This window comes from Mandrillus leucophaeus, unplaced genomic scaffold, assembly GCF_000951045.1.
Source record: "Mandrillus leucophaeus isolate KB7577 unplaced genomic scaffold, Mleu.le_1.0 Scaffold4, whole genome shotgun sequence".
NCBI lineage: Eukaryota > Metazoa > Chordata > Mammalia > Primates > Cercopithecidae > Mandrillus > Mandrillus leucophaeus.
The window spans coordinates 13,420,314-13,434,516 of NW_012104253.1; the positions used below are offsets into that span (position 1 = coordinate 13,420,314).

At 40.1% G+C, this 14,203-nt stretch overlaps 1 protein-coding gene across 3 annotated transcripts in view; it reads left to right on the forward strand.

The window, feature by feature from the left end:
- The window catches only part of SMEK1 (SMEK homolog 1, suppressor of mek1 (Dictyostelium)), a 50,103-nt gene that overhangs the window by 9,425 nt on the left and 26,475 nt on the right, over positions 1–14,203 (forward strand). For 2 of the 3 annotated variants that reach the window (XM_011991782.1, XM_011991783.1), the window contains exons 2-3: positions 7,872–7,927; positions 12,943–13,041. In XM_011991782.1, coding sequence (XP_011847172.1) covers positions 7,872–7,927; positions 12,943–13,041 — 155 coding nt within the window. The remainder of the gene's footprint in view (positions 1–7,871; positions 7,928–12,942; positions 13,042–14,203) is intronic. The other variant, XM_011991784.1, reaches the window with a different exon arrangement.

Consider the following 14,203-nt stretch of genomic DNA (forward strand, 5'->3'; position numbering starts at 1 on the left):
CAACTTCTGCCTCCCAGGTTCAAGCGATTCTCCTGCATCAGCCTCCCGAGTAGCTGGGATTACAGGCACACGCCACCATGCCCAGATAATGTTTGTATTTTTAGTAGAGATGGGGTTTCACCATGTTGGCCAGGATGGTCTTGAACTCCCGACCTCGTGATCCTCCTGCCTCGGCCTTCATTATATTTTTTCTTGCTATTGGTCAGTTTCTACCTGCACTTGTCTTGGTGATGTTCTGAGCGGCATTTCTCCTTTTGACATTGTTTTCCCATTTCCTAATTGTAAACACCTGTTATCAGTGTATTTGGGACATAAATTAATGTCAGGATACACAGATCTCATTTAAAAGTAGCGGAGTATTCCACTGTACTTATTCACACGGTATCTTCTTGGTGGCACAGTGTAGCGTTCCTCTAACTTTTTTTCTCAGGATACCTTTAGACTCTTTTTTCTTTGTTTTGTTTTCATTTTTATTTTTTATTTTGTTTTTTTCAGACAGAGTCTCGCTCTGTCGCCCAGGCTGAAGTGCAGTGGTGTGGTCAGAGCTCACTGCAGCCTCAACCTACTGACCTCAAGCAAGCCTCCCACGCAACTGAAACTACAGGCCTGCACCACCATGCCTGGCAATTTTTTTGTTTGTTTGGTTTTTTTTTTTGGAGAGATGGGGGTCTCAGCTGGAGGTGGTGGCTCATACCTGTAATCCCAGCACTTTGGGAGGCCAAGGTGGGTGGATGAAGTCAAGAGATCGAGACCATCCTGGCCAACATGGTGAAATTCCGTCTCTACTAAAAAAAAAAAAAATACAAAAATTAGCCGGGCTTAAGTGACCCTCCCTTAGCAGACTCCCAAGTACCTGGGGTCATTGGCCTTTGCCACCACGCCCAGCTAGATCCCTTTATACTGTTAAATTTAGGATTCCCCAAATGTTCATTTGAATTGTGTTTATCAATATTTACCATATTAGAAATTAAAACAGACTTTTGGAAAAAAATCACTTAAAAATAATGTTTAATGTTTAAAATAAAAATAATGTTTAAAAAATAATGTTTTAACATAGCATGTTAACAAAATAACATTAAGGAAGAAATAACTTTTCTAAAATAAGAGTTTAATGAGAAGAGTATCCTTTTTTTTTTTTTTGAGACAGAGTCTCACTGTGCGGTGGCACAATCTTGGCTCACTGCAACCTCTGCCTCCCGGGTTCAAGCAATTCTCCTGCTTCAGCCTCCCAAGTAGCTGGAATTACAGACATGGGCCACCACAGCCGGCTAATTTTTGTATTTTTAGTAGAGATGGGGTTTCACCATGTTGGCCAGGCTTATCTCGAATTCCTGACCTCAAGTGATTCGCCTGCCTCAGCCTCCTGAAGTGCTGGGATTATAGGTGTGAGCCACCATGCCTGGCCTATTTTTACAAATTGCAACATCTGGCCTAATTTTTAAAAAACCAGAAAGATTCTCATCTGCTTCTGCATTGAATCTTTGGCAGTATCAGTGTAGACTCTGAGAGAATTGGTGGTGGAAAAGGTGTATAACCTTGTATCATTTTGAAAATAATTTTGACTTTGCAGGCCCCATTGTGTCCCCAAATCACATTTTGAGAACGGCTGGTATAGATTGTTTTTAGTTTGTTGCCATTACAGACTCTGCTAATGAAATCTTTATCCATATACCTTGGCACTTATCCGAGGGTGTAGGGTAATTTCCTAGAAGAAGAATGGTTGGCCCAAAGAGTAGTATGTGTTTAAAAGTTGGGTAGGTGAAGATGATTCAATTTTCACTCTTTGTACTGCTAAGTGAGTATTTAGGACTTCTTATGTTTTTGAGAAAGTCCAAGTGCATATATCAATTAGTAGACAGGAGAATTTGTTAGGAATGATAGCTTCCACAGTGACAGATTTAATTAGAAGTACTGATGCATTCAGCTTGGCTTGAGCACTCCTGATTTTCATTTTTCTCTGTGTTTCCTTTCTTATAGTTCAGGTTGGAAGTGGGGAGATCTTTCTCAAGTCTCAGTATTGGAGTTTTCTTGAATTGGAGTGTAGGATTTCCTTTCCTTGGTCTTTGTTACAATGTCTTTCTCAGATGTGTGGGAAAAGGTATCGTGTGTGTGTGTGTGTGTGTGTGTGTGTGTGTGTGTAAGTAAAAGATTCCTCTTGGGAAATAAGGGAATCTGTTTCATTGGAGAGAGGGTAGATGTGTTTCTCAAATGAGTTGGGGTAAATGGGGTCTGTCTTGAGTGTGCTTCAGTTACTGAGTTCCACTAGACATAACTGTTATCAGAAACATGTGTTGTTCTTAGTTAGAACCTTCTCTACCTCCCCTTAATGTTGCTGAGATCTTCTGCTAAGGATCATCATTTCTCCCCTGTCATCTCTGCTACCATGTTATTTAGTAAATCCCTCTCCTAAAGTTGAACTCTATACCCCATCCATACCCATACATTAGTAGGATAGAATTACTGTGCCTAATACTGTAGCTATAGCAACAAAATACAAACAAACTTGTTGGGGGGAAGGATTGTGTTAATTGATATTAACACTGAACTGGATCTTTTATAGTTGATTGGTGTAGTGTATAACTTGGCTCAATAAAACCTATTAGATGATGGAGAGAAACCTAATAGACTAGGAGTAAATATAGTATTGTGTCTTTTATTTATTGTCTTACTGAGCCCTCAAGTTAAAAGACTGTTTCCCACGTTTTAGCGTCTACAGCCTACTTATCTCTTTGGGAATATGGTATTGGGAATCAGAGCTGGACTTCCTAGACCAAAACCATGTGATATGATTGAAAAGAGAGTTTCAGGGAATGCTTTCCTCTAATATCGTGAATTGTCCAGAAAAACATTTCCCAACCCCAGAAACTTATAGTGTGTCCTTGTTTTAGCCAGAACTTTGGAAGGGAATACGTCAAACCTTTTTCCCCCACTTTCTAATTATTCTGATCCTGTAAACACTACTAAGAGAGTTTTGAAGAAAATGTCAAAGAGACTGGTACTTGAGAAATAATTGCCATTAGGTATTAGGTGACTGACAATGTCATACCACTGCACTGCCGTGTTTTTTGTTTTAGTGACTGTAAAAGTCAGGCGTGTGTTTCTTGAAAGCACAACTTGAATAACAACCTCAATCCCCTGTGCTATGTGTTTTTGACTTCTTAAACTTAGAAAAATCTTTTGAATTGCAGTATAATACATTGGAAAGGTACACAAATCATAAGTATTCAATTTGATGAATTTTCAAAAAATAACCAGTACACCATTGAAGAAACCACATAACCATTACTCTAGAAGCCTGCTTCATATTCCTCCCCGGTCACGATCCTACCCAGAGAAAGCTGCTAGCCTAATGATAGGTTAATTTTGCCACATTGTTCATGGTATCCATTGTATGAATATTTATACTTTACAGTTTACCTTTTTGTGTGTGTTTTGTTTTGTTTTTTTGAGACTGGGTCTTGCTCTGTTGCCTAGGCTGGAGTTCAGTGGCATAATCTCAGCTCACTGCAACCTGCATTTCCTAGGTTTAGGCAATCCCCCCACCTCTGCCTCATGAGCAGCTGGGACTAAAGGCGTGCACTGCCACACTTGGCTAATTTTTAAAATTTTTTTGTAGAGACAAGGTCTCACTATATTGCCTAGGCTGCACATTACCTGTTTTTTTGGTTTTTTAAAACAGCATTTGTATACTATATAAATCACCCATTCAAAATGTACAATTCATTGTTTTTTAATATAATCACAGGTTTGCAACCATCACCACGTCTCCTCTGAAAAAAATCATGTGCCCATTAACAATCACTACCCACTTTCACTTCCTCCCAGCTCTAAACAACCACTAATCTGTTTTCCCTCTCTAAATTTACCTGTCTGGACTGGGAACGGTGGCTCACGCCTGTAATCCCAGCACTTTGGGAGGCCGAGGCAGGCATATTACTTGAGGTCAGGAGTTTGAGACCAGCCTGGCCAACATGGTAAAACCCAATCTCTACTAAAAATACAAAAATTAGTCGGGCATGGTGGTACATGCCTGTAGTCCCAGCTATTCAGGTGGCTGAGGCAGGAGAATTGCTTGAACCTGGGAGGCAGAGGCTGCAGTGAGCTCAGATCACACCACTGCATTCCAGCCTGGGCGACAGAGTGAGACTCCGTCTAAAATATATATGTGTGTGTGTGTGTGTGTGTATATATATATATGTAACTTTACCTATATGGACATGTGGTATTTTGCGATGGGCTTCTTTAATTTCATGTGTTTTCAAGGTTTATACGTATTGTAATGTGTTAGGTTTTCATTACTCTGTGTAGCTGAGTATGTGCCACGTTGAATTTATCTGTTCATTTTTTGCTGTTGTAAATAACCTTGCTATGAATATAAATGTACATGTTTTTGTCTGGGCATGTATTCATTTATCTTGGATATATACCGAGGAGGGAAATTGCAAGGTAACTCTGCTTAACTTTTTGAGGAACTGCCAAACTTTTCCAAAATCGATGCCTCATTTTATATTCCCAGAAGCAATGTATGAAGCTTCCCATTTCTCTACAGCCTTGTCACCACTTGTTGTTGTCTTGTCTTTGATCGTAGACATTCTAGTGGGTACTTAATGGTATCTCATTTGTGGTTTTGGTTTTTGTTTTCATTTGAGACAGAGTCTCTGTCGCCCAGGCTGGAGTGCAGTGATGTAATCCCAGCTCACTGCAACCTCCGCCTCCGAGGTTAAAGTGATTCTCCTGCCTCAGCCTCCCGAGTAGCTGGGTTTAAATACGTGCACAACCATGCCCAGCTAATTTTTTGTGTGTCTTTTAGTAGAGACGGGGTTTCACCATGTTGGCCAGGCTGGTCTCCAACTCCTGACCTCAAGTGACCCACCTGCCCACCAAGGCGGGCGGATCATCTGAGGTCAGGAGTTCAAAACCAGCCTGACCAATATGGAGAAACCCTGTCTCTACTAAAAATACAAAACTAGCTGGGCATGGTGGCACTTGCCTGTAATCCCAGCTACTCAGGAGGCTGAGGCAGGACAATCGCTTGAACCCGGGAGGCAGAAGTTGTGGTGAGCCGGGATCGCACCATTGCACTCCAGCCTGGGCAACAAGAGTGAAACTTCGTCTCAAAAAAAAAAAAAAAAAGTAATATTGATCCATAATGTACTGTATATAGTTTATTATTTCCGTGGAGAATAATAGAATGCCATTTTTATTCTAGTAATTAAAATAATGAAAGACTACAAAGATAGTTGGAGATGTTTATACTGTTTTTAAAATTTTATATTAAAAATATATAGGATGGGGTCTCACTGTTGAGACCAGGCTAGCCTCAAGCAGTCCTCCCATCTTGGCCTCTCAAAGTGCTGGGACTAGAGGCATGAGCCACTGCACCTTGCCTTTGTTTTTTGAGACAGGATCTCTTATCACCCAGTCTAGAGTGTAGTGATACAATCATGGCTCACTGTAGTCTTGAGATCCTGGGCTCAGGCAATCCTCCTGCCTGTCTCTTGAGTAGCTAGAACTATAGGCATGCACCACCACCTCATCCAGCTAATTTTTTTTTTTCTTTTTTTTTTTTTTTTGAGGCAGAGTCTCTGCTGACCAGGCTGGATTGCAGTGATGCCATCTCAGCTCACTGCAACCATGCCTGGCTAATTTTTGTATTTTTAGTACGAATGGGGTTTAACCATGTTGGCCAAGCTGGTCTCAAACTCCTGACCTCAAGTGATCTGCCCACCTCTGCCTTTCAAAATGCTGGGATTACAGGCGTGAGCCACCAAGCCGGTCTACTTTTTCTTATTTTTATTTTATTTTATTGTTACTTTATTTTTGCAGAGGCAAGGTCCCCCTTTATTGACCAAATTGTTCTCAAACTCCTGGCCTCAGGCGATCTTCCCACCTTAGCTTCCCAGAGTGCTGGGTTATAGGCATGAGCCACCGTACCTGGCCACCTGCTGCTTTTTCTTGTTATGAATGTATCACTAGCACAGCTCTTAATTACCAAAATAAAATCTTGAAAATTGAGCATAAAGAGAATTGAAGGGGCACTGGAAAATGTGTTTTGATTAATCTGGCAAAAGTTGGAAAAAGAGGAAGAAGATTAAAACAGTATTTTCTCTAAAACGTGAGAATGCTTGTCTGAGCCTCCTAAGCCAAAACCAGTTTTTGTAAAGAAAGAAAACTCAAAGAAATGGGGTTTGTAGGGAATAAGGTGGAAAAAAATAATATGGAGAATGTTTAAGTACTCAAAGGATAAGAAAGAGATTTTGGATTAATTAGGTCACCTGTCCTAGACATAATGGGAGGATTGGTGTGAAGTGGAAAGCTGTTTATGTGCATAGGACATAACACAAATTGAGTTATCAGAGCTTGGTTAATTTACTGTGTTCGGTATTATTTGGTACTGTTGTGAGCACACAGTAGTGAAGGGTCAGTAAATCAATATTGGACAGTATCGTAAAACAAATGAATTTTGATGAAAAAGCAAACTAAATTTGGAAATGTTAAGAACACTCAGCCATTTAGCCACTATTTGGAATGGGTAAAGCAATTGTTAAGTGTAATACGAGAAGAAATGAAAGCTCCGTATGAGAGACGGTTGCAGAGAAAACTGCTTTTTCTCAAATATTTTTAGGCCAGAGTTTGTCTTCAGGTAGTACTTGCAGGTATAAACTAGAACTGGTTGATAAGAGAAGAGGGGTATGGGAAGTCATACAATATATCGGAGATTTTAACCCAGATCATCTGACTTCACACTGTGCTGTTTAATTACCTTCTGCTGTCCATAAATTGGTAGATTTCTATTGTTACCCAGTCCTTACTCGTCAGATTAACCAAGCATGGTAGCTGGCCCCTGTAATCCCAGCTACCCAGAAGGTGGAGGTTGCAGTGAGCTGAGATCGCGCAACTGCAACAGAGCCGAGACCCTGTCTCAGAAAAACATTTCTTAGGTTACAAATTACTGTAATTAAACTTACGTTGTTTTAAAAATAATTTTTCTAGGCCGGGCGCAATGGCTCACGCCTGTAATCCCAGCACTTTGGGAGGCTGAGGTGGGCGGATCACAAGGTCAAGAGATGGAGACCATCCTGGCCAACATGGTGAAACCCCGTCTCTACTAAAAATACAAAAATTAGCTGGGCATGGTGGCGCATGCCTGTAGTCCCAGCTTCTCAGGAGGCTGAGGCGGGAGAATCAAACCCGGAAGGCGGAGGTAGCAGTGAGCTGAGATCATGCCACTGCACTCCAGCCAAGGCAACAGAGTGAGACTCTGTCTCAAATAATAATAGTTTTTCTATAACTGAAGTTGTGTGTGCATCAAATGTTCAAAAAAGGAAATATGGCCAGGCACAGTGGCTTGCACCTGCAATACCAGCACTTTGGGAGGAGGGGGCAGTGGGAGGATCACTTGAGCCCGGGAGTTGGAGACCAGCCTGGGCAACGTAGCGAGACTCTATCTCTACAAAAAATGAAAAAAATTTTAAAAATATGTTTTGAGGCCAAGCGCAGTGGCTCACAGGTGTAATGTCAGCACTTTGGGAGGCCAAGGCTGGTGGATCACCTGAGGTCAGGAGTTCGAGACCAGCCTGACTAACATGGTGAAACCCCATCTCTACTAAAAATACAAAACATTAGCCTGGTGTGATGGCACACACCTGTAATCCCAGCTCCTTGGGAGGGTGAGGCAGGAGAATCGCTTGAGCATGGGAGGCGGAGGTTGCAGTGAGCTGAGATCGCTCCACTGCACTCCAGTCTGGGCGACAGAGGGAAGCCCTGTCTCAAAAAAAAAAAAAAAATTTAAGGAAATATGTATGTGTGTAAGGGAATATAATTTTTTTGTTTTATAGTAACATAATGGAATGTCTTTTTCTGTTTTCTAGGTTCTCTACTTTTAGAGTCCAAAATAAATCCTAACACCGCATACCAGAAACAACAGGTACAATTTTGAAGATGTTGTGTTTTATCTTGCATATTTTCCTTTTGAGTAAATGAAAGTTTATAATCTGATTGCTTATAGTGAAAAATTTAGAACAGATTACAACAGTTTGCCAGTGAAATTCTAAAATAGGATTTCTGCCAGTTCCTATAGTGTTTAACACAATAATTTTAAATTTAAAAAGCTTGCCACAAGTTAAAATGGAGTTTGTGTTCCACCTATTATAGCAACTGAGCCCTAAAATTTCCTTGTTTTTACCTTAATAAAAAGGTGACCATTGGTGTGATAAGCTGCTACTAACACAGTTAAACGTGAAAATTCCTTCTTTTGCTGTTGTAGATGATAATGCAGAAGGAACATCAGTATCTCCCTCTACAGCAGTACTGTGTAGATAGGACTCTGTCATATGAATCTGATTTCTTTTACAGATTCCTGAATAGAGTCTTATTATGATATTACAGTTTTGAAGATAACTGTACTTAACAGTACAGTGTACTCAAAATACACTGTTTCTTAAGCCTTTATAATATGCGATGAAATATCAGAAAGTAAATCTTTCACTTAGTATCAACTAGTGCTGTTATTAAATGGTATTCATTCAGTACACACGCGCCTGCGCTTCATGTCCACCCACACACATACAAGATGAGTGCTCTATATAGCCAATGAAGTCAAGATCAGTTCCCTCATTGCCCGGAAGATGCAGATACAAAATAGTTAATTTAAAAGAAAGAAGATTACCAGCTTGTTCTTAAAGTGCTTTGCTTCATCATTGATCTTGAAAATACTAGAAAGAAGTTGGTATTGTTTTTATTTTTCCCATAGATGATGCGTAAAGGTCGTGACTTGTTTGACATCACCCAAATAGTGGATAGGAATGCTGATATCAACTCCTAAATATCTTTAGTTGTGATTTATTTGTCCACCAAACATTCATACAATATATTTTCTTGATAATTTGATAGTCTGATATAATACTGTGTTGCATTTAGTATTCTTAAGAAAACTTAAGTTTGATGGAAAAATTGAGAGCCTGGAATCTTTGGCTTTGATCTTCCATACTGAAATACATTAAATTCATATTTTGAAGTTGTATTCAGCTGAAGAGTAAAAGCACATTTTAAGAAAAAGGAAAGATTGAAACTTTTGAGAATTAGTGAACAAATTCATGTGTCTCAGCCTATAGGTTGTTGGGTGATAAGCAAGATAATTTGGAGAAAAGTTGCTGTAATATTTGGAATCTTCAAGGAAAACAAGAGCAGTTTCTAAAATTTTATAAACTTACTAGATTTGTCAAATAGGTAATTAAGAGCATATGTCTGGCTATACCCTGACTTAAGCATCAGCCTCCAAATGATTCTGAATATACATTACAGCAGAATGTGTTACTGGCTTTATGCTTATCCTAGTAGTCTTTATTGAGCTGATAATCCTAAGTATTTATCAGAGTTTTAGGAGCCATCTAATTTGGGCAAGTTGTTCCCCGCACCCCCAAGATGATTGTTATTTTCCCCCAACTTTGTTTTCATCACTAAGAAGTAGTACCAGCGGGGCACGGTGGCTCACACCTGTAATCCCCTCACTTTGGGAGGCCGAGGCGGACAGGTCACAAGGTCAGGGGATCGAGACCATCCTGGCTAACACAGTGGAACCCCGTCTCTACTAAAAATACAAAAAAAATTAGCCGGGCATGGTGGCGGGCACCTGTAGTCCCAGCTACTTGGGAGGCTGAGGCAGGAGAATGGCGGGAACCTGGGAGGCGGAGCTTGCAGTGAGCCTAGATGGTGCCACTGCACTCCCGCCTGGGTGACAGAGCAAGATTCCGACTCAAAAAAAAAAAAGTAGTGTCTATATTATGACTAGTTTTCCATAACAGGATGTATCTTTCCCATCCTGATCATGAGGAAACTGAGGCTCAGAAAGGTTACCTAACTTTTTAAGCATCACCTGCAACGTAGATGGTGGTATTAGAATTTATACTGTGGCCTCTTTACCTCCTAAATTTCTTAGTATTTTCATTCCATGCTATTTTGACGGAAAATAATGTAATTTAATTTTGTCTTACATGGAGCCTTATAATAAATGCTCAGTATCTACTGAGCAGATAACCTTGTAAAGTATTTTGGCTGCCAGAATTATAGATTAGCTGCAAATTCTTCTACCCGTTGTTCTGTTCTGGTGAATTATAAAGGTAAACTAAAAATGAAACCTTACTAATTTTTGGCATGTTAATCTTAGAATGTTAATAGTTTTGAGCCTGAACTGCTACTCAGTCTGGATCAGATGGCCTGCCTGGGATCTGTGATAGCTGGAAGTCCTATAAGATAGTGTAAAAAGGGGAGTTTGAGGTATTTTCCAAAATTCTGAATAAAAATTATAGACTTAGTAATACTGCACAACCAAATCAGATTCTCATTTATTTATTTCTGACTGGCAGCACTTTAGTCCAGCGAGACTACTGGTCTCTTGATTGACAGTTGTGTAAATGACTGAACAGAGTTAATATGCAGTTTAGCAGATAAATTTTTCATTTTTATTCTTTTAGAGGTGGGGTCTTGATATGTTGCCCAGGCTGGAGTACTGGTTCACAGGTGTGATCTTAGTGCACTGCGGCTTCCAACTCCTGGCCTCAAGCAATCCTCCCTCCTCAGCCTCCTAACTAGCTGGGACTACAGGTATACACCATTGTGCCTTGCTTAGACACATTTTTAAACATGGAATCCATTTGTGTTATATTGAGATGTGTTCTTGGCTAGAAGTGGTGGCTCACACCTGTAATACTAGCACTTTTAGAGCCCAGGAGTTTGAGACCAGCCTGGGCAACATGGCATAACTCCACCTCTACAGAAAATACAAACATTGGGCATGGTGGCACATGCCTGTAGTTCCAGCTGCTTGGGAGGCTGAGGTGGAAGGACCACCTGAGCCCAGGGAAGTAGAGGCTACAGTGAGCCATGATGGTGCCACTACACTGCAGCCTGAGTGATGGAGACACCATCTCAAAAGAAAAAAAACAGAAGTCTTTGCTAGTGAGAAAGATTAGAAACTGCTGCAGTAGAATCACAGGTCCTTAAAAGTACCTTAAGCTAGTCCTGTTTCCTCCTCAATACGGGAACCATTGTCATCCCGATGGATGCCCAGTCAGGTTTTGCATGTCTGTTTTTGGTTACTTACTAGTAAGATTGAATTATTTTTTTCTTTATACCATACTCCAATCCATCTAACTTTACTCTTCTAAATTCTCTTTGTACCAGCTTGAAAAAACACCGAGTGGCATAGCCCTTCAGATTTGGAAGTTAGCCATTAAATGTGACTCTCCCTAGTACCATTCAGTATTTCTTGTATGAGATGATTTATAGATTGCTGTCAATGAGAGGGCCCTTTTTTGAAATGGTTGATTGCTATCGAAGAGTATGTATATTTATTTATTGCCAGTAAGATTTGAAAGGATTTTTTTTTTTTTTTGAGACAGATTCTCACTCTGTCACCCAGGCTGGAGTGCAGCGGCACAATCTTGGCTCACTGCAACCTCTGCCTCCCAGGTTCAAGTGACTCCCACGTCAGCCTCCCATGTAGCTGGGATTACAGGCATCTGCCATCATGCCCAGCTAAAATTTTTTTGTATTTTTAGCAGAAACAGGGCTTTACCATGTTGGCCAGGCTGGTCTTGAACTCCTGACCTCAGGTGATCCACCTGCCTTGGCCTCCCAAAGTGCTGGGATTAGAGGCATGAGCCACCACACCCTGCCAAAAGGATATATTAGGCTTTAATAAATAGTTTGACTCTTTAGTTTTTTTTATTTTTTAATTTTTTTTTGAGACAGAGTTTTGCTCCTGTTACCCAGGCTGGATTGCAGTGGCGCAGTCTCAGCTCACTACAGCCTCTGCCTCCTGGATTCAAGCAATTCTCCTGCCTCAGCCTCCCAAGTAGCTGGGATTACAGGCACATGTCACCACGCCCGGCTAATTTTTGTATTTTTAGTAGAGATGGGGTTTCACCATGTTAGCCAGGCTGGCCTCAAACTCCTGACCTCAGGTGGTCCACCCACCTCGGCCTCCCAAAATGCTAGGATTACAGGCGTGAACCACTACGTCCAGCCATATATTTTTATCATACCGTGCATATCGTAGAATATATGCTGTTGGTACTATGAGGAATATAAAATGGTCTCAGTATTGTATGTGCAGTGTCTTGCTGAGATTACATCTTAATAAAAACTGTCGAACTATTCATTAAATTTTCATTAAAGTTCTGTCTAGATGGCCAGGCACTGTGGCTTATGCCTGTAATCCCAGTGCTTTGGGAGGCCAAGGTGGGACGGCCTGAGGCCAGGAGTTCAAGACCAGCCTAGGCAACATGACAAGACCTCCATCAAAAAACTAAGAAGTTCTGAATAGGAATGAAAGTGTGGTAGGTGCTAGGAGTGTGCTGCTGCTTGAACCATAGCACTTCGCTAAGTTTTTTTTCTTTTTTTGTTTTTTTTTTTTTTTTTTTTTTTTTTTTTGAACCTATGTACAGGTAAATGCTCACATACTACAAATTTAGCCAATAATTTCAAGAGCTTCGTGGATCTCAGAAGAATCCCCTGGTGAAAAACACCTGCTGACAATAGAGGGAAGAGAGAAAGAGTTGTTTTAACCCTATCGTCCTAACATGCCCTAGCTATTTTATACTTAGATTTCCTCTTTGGACATTTTAATGACAGCATAAAATACAAGTCAGTATGATTGGATAGTGTTAGTGTAATTGGTATGTTTTCATCTTTTGCAGTGCATGAAAAGAATATATTCCATATATTGGTTTAAGTTGTCCTTAAGGAAACATTATTTTTGTTTTATAGATTGGGGGAAGTGAAGTGTAAAAAGTCATTGTTTTGAAAAAGAAAGACATTGATAATTGCCAGTATTAGTGTTGCAAGAAGTAAAAATGAGCACAGTTTTATTTCCTTTTGTTTGTTCATTTTCGTTTGTGATAGTGTATGTTAATCATTCAGACTCCTTTTATGTTTCCAAAGGACACTCTGATTGTGTGGTCTGAAGCAGAAAATTATGACTTGGCCCTTAGCTTTCAAGAAAAAGCTGGATGTGATGAAATTTGGGAGAAAATATGTCAGGTAATTTTTTAAATAAAAAATCAACATGCTTTCTTTAAGTGTTTATTTTTCGCCATGCTTTCAACTAATGCCCAAGAGTTTAAATAAATTTCAAATTGATCTTTTAAATTCACTGCTGCTTTGAACTTGATTTAAAGGAAGGTATAATTTATTGACACTAAACTCTCTAGCTCATACCTTTGCTGAACTCCAGTGTTTTATATCCACCTGCCTTTTTGAAACTTTCTCCTTGTGTGTTCACTAGCATCTCAAATTTAGTACTCCAAAACCAAACATAACCTTCCCACGTACATCTATCCCATCTTCTTCTAAGTGCCATCCAGTTGCTGAAGTCAGAAACTTGTGGATCATGTTTATCCTTCAATCGTCGCTTTTATCCATTCAGTCCCCCCATTTATTATCTCGATAATAAATCTTGATCCATTGGTTTATCTTCATTTTTACTATTATAGTTTTCCAAGCCACCATCATTTCTTGCCTGGTTTATTGGTTTTATCTTGACTGATCTTCCTAAATCAACATTTTAGCTACAGTGATTAGGTGATCTTTTTAAAAATGCAAGTCTGATCACATCACTCTTTTGTTTATAACTTCTTGTGGCTCTTGAAAGAAAACCCACCCTTGTACTTGTCTTGAGCAGTATGGCACTTGGCTGACGATTCAGCCTTACTCTGCTTCTAGGCTTGAATGTTCTTAATTTATTCTGGAGTTTCCCTAGTGACATAATCGCAACCTTTTGTGAATTTGCATTTGTATGTGCTCTAGTTGCTGATGCCATTGGCTCTTGGTATACACTCGTTTAGGCCATTTCTTTCCAGAGAAGGTTTCTCCATCTCCATGTTTACTTTATCTGGAGAATAATCTTCACCAGATTCCTTAATTCCTTTGAGTGTGGCCCTCAAACCAGCAGCACAAGCATGACCTGGGAACTGACAGAAATGCAAATTCTGAGACCAGCTCCCCTCCCGCCGACCCTAGACCTACTGGATCAAAAACAGCAAGTAGTGTCCAATAATTGTTTTTTAAAATCCTGTCTTAGGAATTCTGTTTTCACAAGCCCTGTAGACCAGACTTTTCTCTTTAAAGGACAAGATGGCAAATATTTAAGGCTTTGCAGGCCATATAGTCTCTGTCACAGCTAGGTCAACTCTGCTATCGTAGT